At 43.6% G+C, this 13,242-nt stretch overlaps 1 protein-coding gene across 16 annotated transcripts in view; it reads right to left on the bottom strand.

Moving 5' to 3' along the window:
• Window positions 1-13,242, bottom strand: part of LOC108095412 (CUGBP Elav-like family member 4) — a 138,515-nt gene that overhangs the window by 37,873 nt on the left and 87,400 nt on the right. For all 16 annotated transcript variants that reach the window (XM_043207791.1, XM_017196514.2, XM_017196499.2 and 13 more), the window contains one exon: window positions 8,092-8,171. In XM_043207791.1, coding sequence (XP_043063726.1) covers window positions 8,092-8,171 — 80 coding nt within the window. The remainder of the gene's footprint in view (window positions 1-8,091; window positions 8,172-13,242) is intronic.

Raw genomic sequence — 13,242 nt, 5'->3', positions numbered from 1 at the left:
CTCATCCAACGATGTCTCTTTGTCCCCCAACAAACAAACACTTGAATTTAATTTATATTGCACTTATAACTTTGCGTATAAATTTCTCGAGCAGCCAGTTACTACTTTGCATACGCACTGGCGCCCCCATAAATAAACCCTGTCTATTAATAATATCGTTTGAAGACAAATTTCTTGCCAAACGCTAATGACATGCCCAAACATTTCCGTAAGTCGTTATCACAAAAGCAAAGTCATTATTATAATGCTCAGCCACAGAGGAAGAGACCCTAAGCACATCATCTATTCAGGGCAAAAAAAAAAAAAAAAAAAAAAGTTGACATAAATACAATTATAGATTTTGCGCTGTGAAAATGAAGATGAAAATAATAAAATTGAACAAAAATTGATGTCAACTTTTGGGCAGCAACAACAAGGGAAAAAAATGGGGAGTGGGCGGGAAAACAAACTCAAGGAAGGCGACGGCGGGAAAGGAAAGGAAAGCGGAAACGTCGCCATTAGAAGGAAAGAAAAACTGCTGCGCCATTGAGAATTGAACTGCGGGCTTTCAACTTGGCCCAAACCGCCAGGAGATCGGAAAAGAGAGGGAAGGGAGATGGGTGGAAGTGGAAGGGGGACGGACTGAAGGCGGCGTAAATGACAAACAAACAAGCCAAGTCCTTGGCATCGTCCTGGGCGCAGATAAAAAGAATTGTCAAAGCGCCTTAAAAGTATGCAATGCCAGCAAAGTAAGCTGCAAAATCGACAAGTACAATGCTGACAGGCAATTGCTACAGAGTTCCTTCTCCTCTCTTCTGTTGTTATTGTAATAATAATATCGATTCGAGGCGGAGGTATAAAAGTGTCCGCACAGTCTGTGCTTCAGTGTGCAGTCTGGTTTGGTTCGGTTTGGTTTGGCTTGGCGTTGGCCTGCTTTTCCTTTGGCTTGTCATCGCCGATTCCGATTCCGCCGACCATTCGCCGGAATTCGTTAATAAAATTTTATTGAAATTGTAGACAAGCGGCGAAAAACTGACGACGACGTGCAAAACAAAAACACCAAAGAGGAAGCCAAAACCCAAACGATACTGAATCGAAGCCAAACGAAACGAAACGAAACGAAGAAATTGCACAGAAATCGAAGCCGCGACCAGGGAAAGAAAGAAAACCAATTGTCATCATTGGCACGTAAAGCGGAAGAAGGCTGGGCCCGGTTTCCCTTTTTGGCTTGAAGTGTTTGCCTTGGTTGAAAACTCCCTTCCCCCCTCCATTTTTCCCTCCCTTCGATGTGTGATAGAAATCTAAAGCAGCCGTCTCCTGAGGGGTTTTGGTATTTTTTTCTGGCTTTTTCTAGGGGGAAAGGGTTTCTTTTCTTCACCACCCTAGTAAATGGAAGGCAAATGCAAAAGCCAAATGGTTGACAGCGCCTCAAGGTGTGCAACAAACAAAGAGAGCCAAAGGACGAAGGAGTAAGGGGAGCTTCCTTTAGTCATTTCCTTGAACTTTTCTCAGGGTTGCGAAGTGCCGAAAATCACGTCAGCATTCAATTTCTCCTGGCCAGTTCGTGTGGCTCATTAAAGTTTATGCCGGCAAGCGACGACGGCGAGTGGAATGGTGAATTGAAGTTTGCTCATCATTCGCTGCTCCTCCTCGAACGTGCCCATACATTGATGATGCCGCGCTGCAAGCACTGCAACTTGCAACTGGCAACTGGCAACGAGGAAAGCTGCCTCTTGTTCATGTTGCCGGCGTCGATTCAATAAGGTTTGGGTTTATGCAAACAGACGTGCATTAAATTAAGTAGCCGCCGCGTTGGACGGAGAAGGAGAAGGAGCTGTGTGCAAATGCAACGTGGCACGTAGCCGAAAACAGACGAAGAAATGCAAAAGACAATGGGGGTCCATCAGTGATGATGGAGGAGAATCTGCAGCAGCTGCCAGCTCACAATGTTTCGCAGGAAAAACCGACGACGGAGTCACCTGCAAATGTTTGCCCTTAAGCAAGTCTATTAAAATTGTTTATAACACGCTCTGCTCTGCCAGAAGAAGAAAAAGACAGTCAGTCGCAGCTGCAGCACTTTTTATGTTGCACATTTCAGTGTTTTTCCTTTTTTTTTCGTCGGCTCGATGTCGCTTTTAATGATGCACGCGCATTCGGACACAAAAAGGCCGGAAGTTTTGTGCTTTTAGCCGTCATGACTTCGTTTTATGAGCGGAAGGCCCCCAAAGAAAGCCATTACCAGTGATTCTTTTATGTGGCAAGGAAATGCGAGATTCCCTCTTAAAGAACTTGCACTCGCAGGACTTTTCGCTTCAATTTCCGGCAACTAAAAACCAAAAATTTATGTCCACTCTGCACTGAGTTAACGCTAAGAGTCGAGGTCCTTTCGGCAAGGAGACCTCCTGAAAACCTGGACCGTGGAACGTGATGTCAATGGGAAAACAGGTGCCGCTGGAGCACCAGAATTATGCCATCCTCGTCTTTTCCCTTTTTCCCTTTTCCTTGGTGTGTGTGTGTGTGCGGATTTTGATTGGCAACACTGCCGCGTGCCAATTTCACTGTCAAGATATTGAGCAAGAAAATTAGTTTACCGAAAAACGCCGATGCCCTGGCCGAAAGCGAAGGCTCTGATGGTGGAGGGTTGAGATGTTTGAGATGGCTGAGTTGGTTGAGTTGGGAAAGGGGAGACCTGTCTGCAGACTCGGTCTGAAATTGTATGAGGCAGGCGTTGTTTGGATTTGCCGCTGGAGCGAAATTGAAATTGATGGAGCCCGAAAGCTGAACGGAGGGTGGGCTCAGCTACTGAGCGAGTGGATATCAGATTGGCTGCAAATCAATATTAAGAAGGTGTGGGAAGGAAAAGAGTAGTCGTCCTGTGCATGTGTCTAATATGCTAAACATCAAGCATGATTTAGTGGTGGATGAGCCGACCAGGCTTTGCCGATCCACCCATGATTTATGTATTTCAGTTGGGTTCTATAAGAAATGCACCAAAGTTCTGAGCTTCTGAAAATTAGTTTCTTAGTTCCGGAATGAAATATTTCTAGAACTTTTAGTAAGATCGATGACTTTTCTTCTATTTACCAAGATTTGTTCTCTATTTAATGGAACTCGTATAAATTTCTATTAAATGATGTTATACTAAAAAAGGTTCAAAAGAAATATCTTTGAAATTGCATAACGAAATTATTTGAATTTATTCTACCTTTCCTATTCATTTCCTTGGTAATTGAAAATTGTTTTCAATTAAGTTAGCACAACTTGCTGTAAATACACCAATTTAGGTGGCTTAAATTTCCACTTACACGGCTTCCCACAATCTCATGAAAATTCCCCAGTCCATTTCTTGCCAAGTGTAAGGAGGCAGCCCTTGTTACTCGACCGTTGCCACACGGGCACGACAGCGATTTAAAAATTGCTTAAACGCGCACATAAGTATGCTTTGGATGGAAGAATACAATACCCACGTATAGCCAACACACGCACAACAACTAACGCCAGAACAAGCAGCCAAAACACAATCAGGTTGGCCCCTTCCCTTTTGCCCCCTCAAGTCCACCTGCCACTCCGATTTCGCCCCCCTTCCCCTTCATTCCATTGTTAGCAGCTGCTGCACATTAGAAATTCAACTTCGCCTCGTCTTCTTTTAGGCGCTGAGCAACAATGGCGTGTGAATTAAAATAGAAAGCCGGGCCAGAACAGCAACGCTCTCTTGGTCGTCAGCTTGACGCTTCAAGGTGCGATGTGAGTATGTGTGTGTGTGTGTGGGCGTCGCTCAAGCGTTAAGAAGAAATTCCCCCATCCCACCGAAAAGAAACAGCAGTCCCGCGTTGGGCGCCATTTTCTGTACGGCACAGCAGCCGCAGCACTGGCCCCACGTTGGGCGCCATTTTTGTCAAGTCGCATTAAGGCAGCGCTCATTCGACTTGTTCGTTCTGCCCGTCGACTGCTGACGAAAATTGAACGGCCAGCAGAACGAAAATTGTTGTATAAATAAAAGCATAATTGATGCGAGACACACACACACACACACACACACACAGAAACCCATACAGAATACAGGGAAGAAAAACAAAAAGCGAGAGGAACAACATTCGATGCTGGCAGTGGCATGTGGCATATGTTGCGTCAATCCAGCCATGAGCAGCGCAAACAAAACGACCAGGGAGCCAGCAAAAGTAGGAGAACCAAAAAAGCGAGCTGCGCGCAAAAATGTTTCTTCTTTTGCATATTTTACGGCGCCCGTTCTGCGAAATGACTGTGAAAACAGGTTTGATGGGTTGAAAAAAGGGAGGAGTTGAAGGTGGAGAGCAGCTTCGCATATCATTTTTTGGGACAGCGCGGACTCGCTTCGTATTTATCTGGCACTCTGGCTATGTGTGTGTGCGTTGTCAGCTTGCAGATTTCTTATTTCGTTCAATCTTTCTCTCCCCTCTTTTCTTTTTTTGTTGGTTGTTTGCTTCACATGGCGAGAAATTAATTTGAAATTTAAATGCGCACCCAGCAAGCTGGGAAAAATGTCTTTGATGATGATGATGACTGCGTTCGTTCGCCGGGAAACATGTGTTTTTCTTCGCCGGGAAGGTGTGACACGATTTTCCACCGCCATATTGGCCACTATTTGTGGTTCTAGCTCCCCAACTCAGCAGCTCAGCAAATAAAAATAGAAATGCTAATTGACTAATTTATTCGGAACTCCAGCTCCGCTGTCAAAGGTGCGGGATTGTCCTCATTCGAAGTGAGTCATTTTGCAAGCTGAAGAATTTACGTTGGCGTTACTGCTTTTTCAGCGAGGGTGACAGTTTTTATTTTAAATTTAATTCCCGCTCCCTTTTCGGTTATTTTTTGTCAGACTGTTGGTATGCATGTTGGGCGGCTTTTGCGCTTCGTCAATCAAAAGCATTTAGAGCCAGAGGCAGCTTTAATGCTTGCGCGCGCTTTCATTAACAAGTGTTCGGCAAGCCACGCCCACTTCTAAGCCCCGCCCACAGAATGGACAGCAAAAAATCGCATCAGCGGCTTATGCAAATGGCGGTGTGTGTTGGTGTGTATGGCTGTGTGCCTGTGTGTGTGTTGAGTGAATACGAAATTATTGTTTACAACTGTAAACTGTAAACTTTTTTTCGCTCTAACTCACCACAGTGTGTGTGTGTCTCGTATTTTTTTTGTTGTTGCATTTAGAAAACGTTTGCCAACCGCACTAAAAGCGACTTATAACATGTTGAGTGCCAAGAGATTAACAAGGGAGCGAACGTGTGATGGTGTGAGTGGGTGTGGTTGGGCAAGTGGGTGGAAAAAGGGGGAGTGGCACTTTCGTCCATCCATTTTTCGCCCCTGCAAATTCCTTTTTAATGAGCGCTTGGTCCATTCCTGGCGAAAAACCGGGGGCGTTCATAAGCTGCTTAAGGTTTGGCGTAATCAAAAAATGTTCTTCCCCTGCATCTCGTTTTCGTCTCGTTTTTAACATTCGTTTTTTAAAAGCTTTCTGTGGTACATCAACATGATGGCCAGGCCAAAAACGAAGAAGGAAATGATGACGTGGAGGATGGGTTGTTCGGAGTGGACTTTGTTAAGCTTAAAATTAACTTGCGGTTTTGTCTGGCGCAACTTTGACGCCTGCAGGTAGGCAATCAATTCGGGGCCCCTTCAGGCAACTACTCTATACCGAAATAAAAAATAAAAGACCCCAACTCTATCCCACTGCACTTGGCCATATAATTAATGTATATATATGCCAAGGTAGAGAAGCGGGGAATACTTTCGCTTGGCAGCTAAAAATTTGTATACAACATAGCAGCAGCAGCAGCAGCAGCTGGCGTCGTTTTGCGCTAATTACCTTGCCTCTTTCCGCAACGCAGTCGTAATGCCAAATTGCAATTACAGCCGCGCTGAGGGGCCAGGGCAAACTGACATTAAAATGCTTAATGCAGGCAGGTATGAGGTATAAGGTATAAAAAAGCGCGTTCTTAAAATTAAAAAAAAGCAAGTAGAATAATGTACAACTTGCTTTGCCTCCCGCTCGTTTTTTTTTCTTTCTTCTTTCCCAGAGCAGCAATTTGCCAGCGTCGTCTTTTTAACGGGCGGGGGGTTCTCTGCTCATCTTAAAAATTGGCCAGGTGAAAAATTGCAGCTGTGTTGTTGGCCCAAAGGCGAAGGGGGGCGGGTGGGGGCGTGGCAGGTCAGGTCGAGTCAGGTCAGACATACCAAGCGTGTAAGGCTCGGGGGCAAAAGGTGAGAAATGGGAATGAGTACGAGGCATTCCAACGTAATTGGAGGCAAAGTGCAGTTGGCTGTAGGCCTCCAGCGGATATCCCACTAATGTCATGCAGGTCGAAAAAGGATCATCAAGGGGGAAAGGAGAGAGGGGATAGAGAAAGTGCCAGGGGTAGACAAAAATTATGCAGATGGAAATTTACACAGATTTCATCTTAGCCGCCGCTTGCTTTTCCCCTTTCTTTTATTTTCGATTGAATTTCGCCGCGGGCTTCACTTTGATTTGCCAAGTGTATCGACTGCAATCAGCCATAAAATGTGACGGTTTCGCTTGCTCTCTCGTTCTGAAATTGAAATTGACTTAAGCCGCTCTGTTTGCACTTGCCTTTGACTTGAATTGGGTCCTTGTACCCATTTCCATTGCCATTTGTTTGTTTGCCGCACTTGCGGCTATATTTTTGAAGTTTTGAAGCCAGTGCGTTGTATTTGTTTGTCGTATTTCGGTGTAAACAAAGTCCGTTTTGCAGAATGTGTAACTTTTGGCCAGCGGCAAGTGGCATTGATTTGAGTCAGCCCAACCAGCTTTCTTCCCACCACTTTGCCAACGTGCCACCGTAATTACGTGGCAGCCCGGTTATCCTTCGCCTGTGCGCATCATCATCAACTTCCGCCTAAGTAAACACATGATTTCTCTTGAAAGCGCCGCGCGGCGTTTGTTTAAAAACGCATCTAAATTGCAAATTAAGCAACAAATTTCATCAACAATATTTGAATTTGAATTTAAATGCGCCAACGAGTTGTCGACTTTGAGATGAAGGAGCAGAGCAGCCCGCAAACACACAGAAAACCCGAAATGTAAAATTCGTTTGCTGAAAGAGTGAAGAGCAAAAGGGACGAAATCGAGGATGCGGATGAGGATGCGGATGAAGCTGGTAGTGGAACTGGGAACTTGGGATTGCAGTGACTGCCTGCCTGCCTCTGCCTGGCTGTAAACACCGAAAATACAACAATGGCAGCGTTTCAGCCACTACCACTCCCCCTCGATTCCCATTCCTCTCCAGCAGCTGGTTTGTGTATTTGCTTGTTTGTTTGTCAAAAGAAGCAATTTACGTGCAAAATAACTCAAGTGTCATGCAAATTTCATTTATTTTTCGCAAGCAGCAAGCGGCAAGCAAAAGAAAAAAAATAAAAAGAAAACCCGAGAAGAAGTAGAAATAATTCCCGGGCTACGTTGTCATAGAGCTAAAGGCTCTTCCATAAGGCTTTTGGCCGCAGTCTCAGCTATATATGGTGATTCCTTACAAAATTCGAGCATAATGAAGTCACTTGGCGGGAAATCTTCGCCGCTCGGGTTTCTCTTCTCTTTTCCTATGCCAAAAGCTATTTTGATTTATTTTTTTCCTCTCCTCTTTTTTTTCTCTTTGCAAATTCCCTTTGTATTTTTTTTTTTAGAAAATTAGAGTAGAACGAGAGCTTCTTGATTTGCCATTGAAGTGCGGCGTAAAAGGAAAAATAATAATACAGCATTTAATTTAAATCTAATTTTATTTATAAATCATGATGGCAACTTGGGGCGAGCGGGCACTCGTGGCTTAAATAAAGTTGGCTAAGTACTTTTCAACGATGAGAACAACAACTTGAGTGGCGCACACTTCAGGTTTTGAAATTTCATTATTTTCGTATTATTCGCACACAAGTGGAAAATGGTAAATGGGAAATGCCTTGGCCACGGCGCAAAAGGCGAAAACCCAATTTTCTAATTTCACAAAGCGCCGTGGGAGCCACAGTTTTTTTTTTTTTTGCAACCAACCATCAACCATACCGAATGTCATCAAAGTCGCTTATCCCAAGGGTGATTTTCAGATTCATATTCCAAACAACAAATTATTTCCCACTTACCGGCATAGTTTGACTTCCGTGTAGGTTGGTTATTGCTGACTGGGCCTCCTGCTGCGAACCAAATTTGACGAAAGCGCAGCCTGCAAATGAAATATAAAAACAAACAAAATCTGATTAGTAATTAAGTTTGAATGTTGGCAAATAATTCATTCTCCTGCATTTGGTACTTATTTCCTTAGTGTGAAAACCACTTCCCTCTGCGTGGCACTCTCGTGAATATTTCTACAACAGCGAGTGCTGAATATTGAATTTAAAAATCAGGGAAATATATTCCATAAATACCGATTCGAATGCGTGGGCAAAGAGGTCAGATGTGGTTACAGCTGCATGTGTGTGTGTGTGTGTGCGGGGCATTTAAATAAAATTTTAAGTGCAATTAAAAAACATTTTTGCAAGAATCGCTCCGTGCACTCTTGCATGAAAATCAACATCGACATTCCAGGCGCGGAAAAAGGGCGGGAAAAAAGGGGGAGTGGCATCAGGGATTCGGAATCAGCGCCCATCAACGCCCATTATATAAAAATAATAGTCGGCCGCGTCGACGACTGGTTGGAATGTAAAATTCAAACTGAACCGAAAAATATACAAAAAATTTCCGCTGCACTTGCTCGCTCATTATTTTGTAATTTGTGCGCCAGCTGTTTTCGGGGAAAGGGAATTATTCGTACAATAGAGCGGGAGCAGCTGGATTGGTTTGGATGGTTTGCATGGCGAAGGGCCGCCGCGGCTTCAATGGCATAATTATTAAAAATCATTTATGCTAATTTAATATACAGTAATAACCACAAAAAGTAAGGACTTTCCGCAGGGGCAAAAAGCCGGAAGAGGAGGGGAAGGCGAAAAGAACGTAGTGTGGCGGAAATAAACGCGGCTTATACCGCATGTAAGCCGGTGCTTGAAAACGATTTAAAAATGCGGTAATGCTCGAGCATTGTTTTACATTTGTAAATTGAGAACAAATTGAGAGCAGTGATTTTATAGCGAATTCCAAATACATAGATGCAGTATGCATTGTCTGTGCAAACTGATATTTAATTTAAAGTGCGAGTTAATGAGTTTGAATTTGTTCGGTTTTTGTTAAATAATTAACAGAATTTAAGACCTGAGGGTAAAGTTTTATTCACATTTAAATTTGTTTAACCGTTCAATTAAATTCTGTTCTGGTTTTTATTGGTAAAATTGTTTAGTTCATTAGGTTCAATATTCCCTTTTGACTTTTTTATTTTTCTTATATACTTCTTTAATATTTTATTCTTTATTTTCCAAAGTGAAAACATCTGATTTCTTTGTAACCAAGTGGAGGGATACGTGTGCTTGAAAAGTCAAACCGCTTTTTAACCCCTGCCGCCAAGGAATTAATTAAGGCCTAGCTTAACCCTTGCTCGCCGGCTCTTCATCTGTTGTTTCTGTTCTCAACGCAAAACATCAACAATGCTGAAAATTAAGACCCTCCAGCAGGAAAACAGTCGCTGGGGGAGAATGGGAAATCCCCCATCCCCTGAAAACGGTTGGAAAACCCTGGCAAATGTCTAATTCCCGAACCCTTAGTTTGCCGAGGGTTCGGACAGGATGGGTGTCCAAATTGCGGCTTGGGCTGTTGCTTTAGCTGCCTTTGTAGTTGACGCTATTCGCAACCCGGATCGTGGATTGGGCATCGGGCATCAGGGGGTTAAAAGAGGGGGGTGTGGAAAAACAAATCCCGCCTAAAACCATGCAACATGCGAGCTGACAAGCCGAAAGGCAGACAAGCACAAATTTCGCGTGCAAACAGCGCGAAGAGCAACAGCCAAAAAAAAAAAAAAAAAAAAAAAAAAAAAAAAAAAAAAAAAAAGAAAAACCGGGCTATAAGGGAAAATTCCTTTTTATTCGCCTTGTTGCAAATGTACAAAAAATAAAGTGTAAAAAATTCAAGTGGATTTTTGTTCGGCCCGACTCGACGCGACTCTTGTGTATTTTATGTTTTGTGTGTTGAAGTGACAACAAAATCCAGAATTTTCCCTGTCCCAGAAAAAGCGGACAGGCCTTTCAGGGTGAAGGGAAAATGGGGGAGGGGAAAAGAGGGGGAAAAGCTGGAACACAAGAGTGCAAATCAGCGCGGCTAAGCAATAAAAAATAAAATATTTTGTTGCCAGTTAATCCACACAGCTGAAAAATGAAAGAGAACAACGAGATGAAAAAAAATCCAAAAAAAAAAAAAAAAAAAACACAACACAAAAAAGTTAAAAAAGCAAGGCAATTGCTAAGCATTTTTGTAAACTTAAATCAAAGTTGATTTTCCTTTTCCATTTTTTTGGTGTTGTGTCCTTTTTGTTTCTTTTTCTGTCTGTTTGTTTATTTGTTTTTTGTTTTTTTTTTGCTGTATATTTTGGCAAGGCTTTTTTCTCTTTATGTGAAATGTATTTTTCTTGGCATAACTTTGTGAAAAGCAAACCTTGCGTGGGTTGCGGGCTTAAAATGTTCGAACACCTCTAACAAGAGGACCATAAAAAAAGATATCAGAAAAAGCTTTATAAATGTTTCCATTGTTACAACTCTTAGCTGTTAGTTGTTAGCTGTTCGCAAGTGCGTAAGTTCTATATCTCATTTGGTATTTATGGAAAAGTTTTAGGTTTCCCTCCCCCCACGAAACTTGGACATTCATTAGCATCGTGAACAAACAGTTTGGGTTCTTTGCCAGGCAGGCTAATTGTATGTCTTTCACCGAACTTCGGCTTAGTTGACTTTCTCGGTAGCCATTTGATAAGTTTATTTACCCTTTTGCAGGCGGTCGCTCAACATCACGGATAATTGTCAAACTTGGAGTCATTATATTAATTAAAAGCAAATTAGTCAGCGAAAGAGGTGACTCACAATCCAAATCCCTGGCTCAACTTTGCTTTTGAAGTTGGCAAATTGAATCTACATACAAATCAAGTCAAGGCAACGGACAACGGACGACACTTTTAACAATTAGTGCATAAGGACAGGTTGCAGGACAACACGTTCTCTGGCAAAAAAGCTAACAAAGTGCAATGCCTTAATTACTTAACGGGCTGAAAAGACGGGGAGAGATGATTCCCTGATTCTTGGCAATTAGTTGAAATTAAAATGTGAGCAAGTGCGCCAAGTTTTCAGTTTTCCAGCGTCTTGTGCAACTTCCGGTGAAGCGTGAAATGAGGCAGCCAGCTGCCTCGGAACTCTTTAGACCTGAGCAGCTGAGCAGCTGAAGACCCGAGCCTAATGACACTTTTTAATCAAATATGCTAATGCTAATGCAAAAGTTGAGCTCTCATTAAAATTATAGTGAAAAACAAAGTTGTAGTCTGTCTCTTAAAGTTTCTTCCAGCACAAGTTTATCTTATAGCTTATTGAAATTTATAGCTTTATTTGGTTTCTGGCCTTTCAGTTGATGAACCTAATGGGTCAATCTTTCAACTGCGACAATTGAGTTGCACGAGATTTCGGGCGCACCACATGCGATTAAACTTTTCGGGGGGAGTAAGAAGTTAAGGGGCCCATATTCATGCTTGGCCACAACTTGCACATTTGCAATACAAATTTGCAATGCCATTAATGTATGGGAAAGCCCAGAGCCCCCTGAACGAAAAAAAATACGCCTTGCCATGAAAAATCGCCGCCGGTCAAACACGTAACCAAATTGTGCACATCGGCGGCAGGAGAAGGAGCAACGGCAGGAGCAGAAAGGCCAGGAGCGATGGCAGCAGCAGCAGCAGCAGCAGCAGCAGCAGCAGAAGCGGCAGGAGGACATTGGGACATCAGGACATTTGGGAAGGCAGAATCAGAAGCAGCAGCTACAGCAGGAAACAAGGATAACGAGCGTGTTGAGGCCCCCTTAGCCTTTCCATCCCCCCTTTCCCATAAACCCCCTTTCCCCTTTAACCCCCCTAAAACCCCCCTTCACACACACTCACACTCACTCATATATGAAACTGTGAATGGGGTTTTGGTCGATATGTTGGCCTTGTCGGTTGCCGCCGGGAGGGGCAGGCTCGTGTTTTGGCCAGGACCTGATGCCTGATGTTGCCTCCTCTGCTACTGCTGCCACTGCTGCTGCATGGGACAAGTATTTTAAAATCCAATTAAAAACGCCCTAGTGGGATTTTTCAATCGCTGCCGTTGCGGAGAAAGCGAGGGGAGAAAGGCAACTGGGAACCAGGCATCAGCATCAGCAACAAAGTTGCATTAAGCGCGCGACATTCGCTGGCCACCGGTCGCCGCGTCATAGTCATTTGTTGGCATGAGTATGGGATGGTAGGATAGGAGGTTGGATGGCCAGGACATCGAGGATAACCAGCCGGACTGCGATGGCAATGAGGTGGAGGTCGGTCTTTTGGTCCCCGGACGACTGATGGCCATTGCATGTTTGCCTCTTGGGCGCAAAAGCGTAGCATGAATCTTGTTAGCCAACGTTTACGCTTATTATGCGATGGCAAGGCTATCGAATTTGTTTGATGCATGTGCATGGCTCAGGATGGCTCCCCTTTTTCGGGTTGCCAGAGGAGGAAAACAAGGTAGCCGTAGTGGCGGCAGTGGAATGGAATATGGAATGGATACGGATACGGAGTGGGTTGCAAATTGCATTTGCGGCATGACACTCGCAGTTGAATGCATCTCGGGAGATCTCTCGGCAGAAGAAATCAAATAAACTCATCCAAATGCAACATATGATGTCCGGCAGCAGGTAGCTAATGTCGTTTCAAACTATTTGCTATCTGTGTGAGTCTGTTTACTTGTGTGTGTGTTTGTGTGTATTGCCCCCAAAACTTTGACCAGCATGTCTAATCAAATCTGTCGCTGGCAGAACTTATCAATATGGCCAACTATGAGCTACAAATACACACAAATACACTTCACCAACACACACATCTGTGACCCGAAGCCCAAAGACTGAATGCCCGACTGAAATTGAACTCTGTGGGGCATGAGATCCCAGCACTTTGCATACAAATCATATAGACTTTTTCGAGAGTATCCCAGGACAAAAGCACCGACACGTAGTTCGAATGCCCAATGCGACCATTATTCTTGATTTTGGGTTCCAAAAAAGCAACAAAAAAAAAAGGCTGGACAAACTTTCGGACTACCTTTTGCCAGTTGATAAACAACAAAAGTTTCGGGCTCGCCATGAGGCCTGAGGCATTTTGAGGATTT

The sequence above is a fragment of the Drosophila ficusphila genome, unplaced genomic scaffold, assembly GCF_018152265.1.
Source record: "Drosophila ficusphila isolate 14025-0441.05 unplaced genomic scaffold, ASM1815226v1 contig_286, whole genome shotgun sequence".
In the NCBI taxonomy this organism is placed as follows: domain Eukaryota; kingdom Metazoa; phylum Arthropoda; class Insecta; order Diptera; family Drosophilidae; genus Drosophila; species Drosophila ficusphila.
Note: the sequence above shows the minus strand (reverse complement) of the source record. Positions and strands in the feature narration are given on the sequence as shown.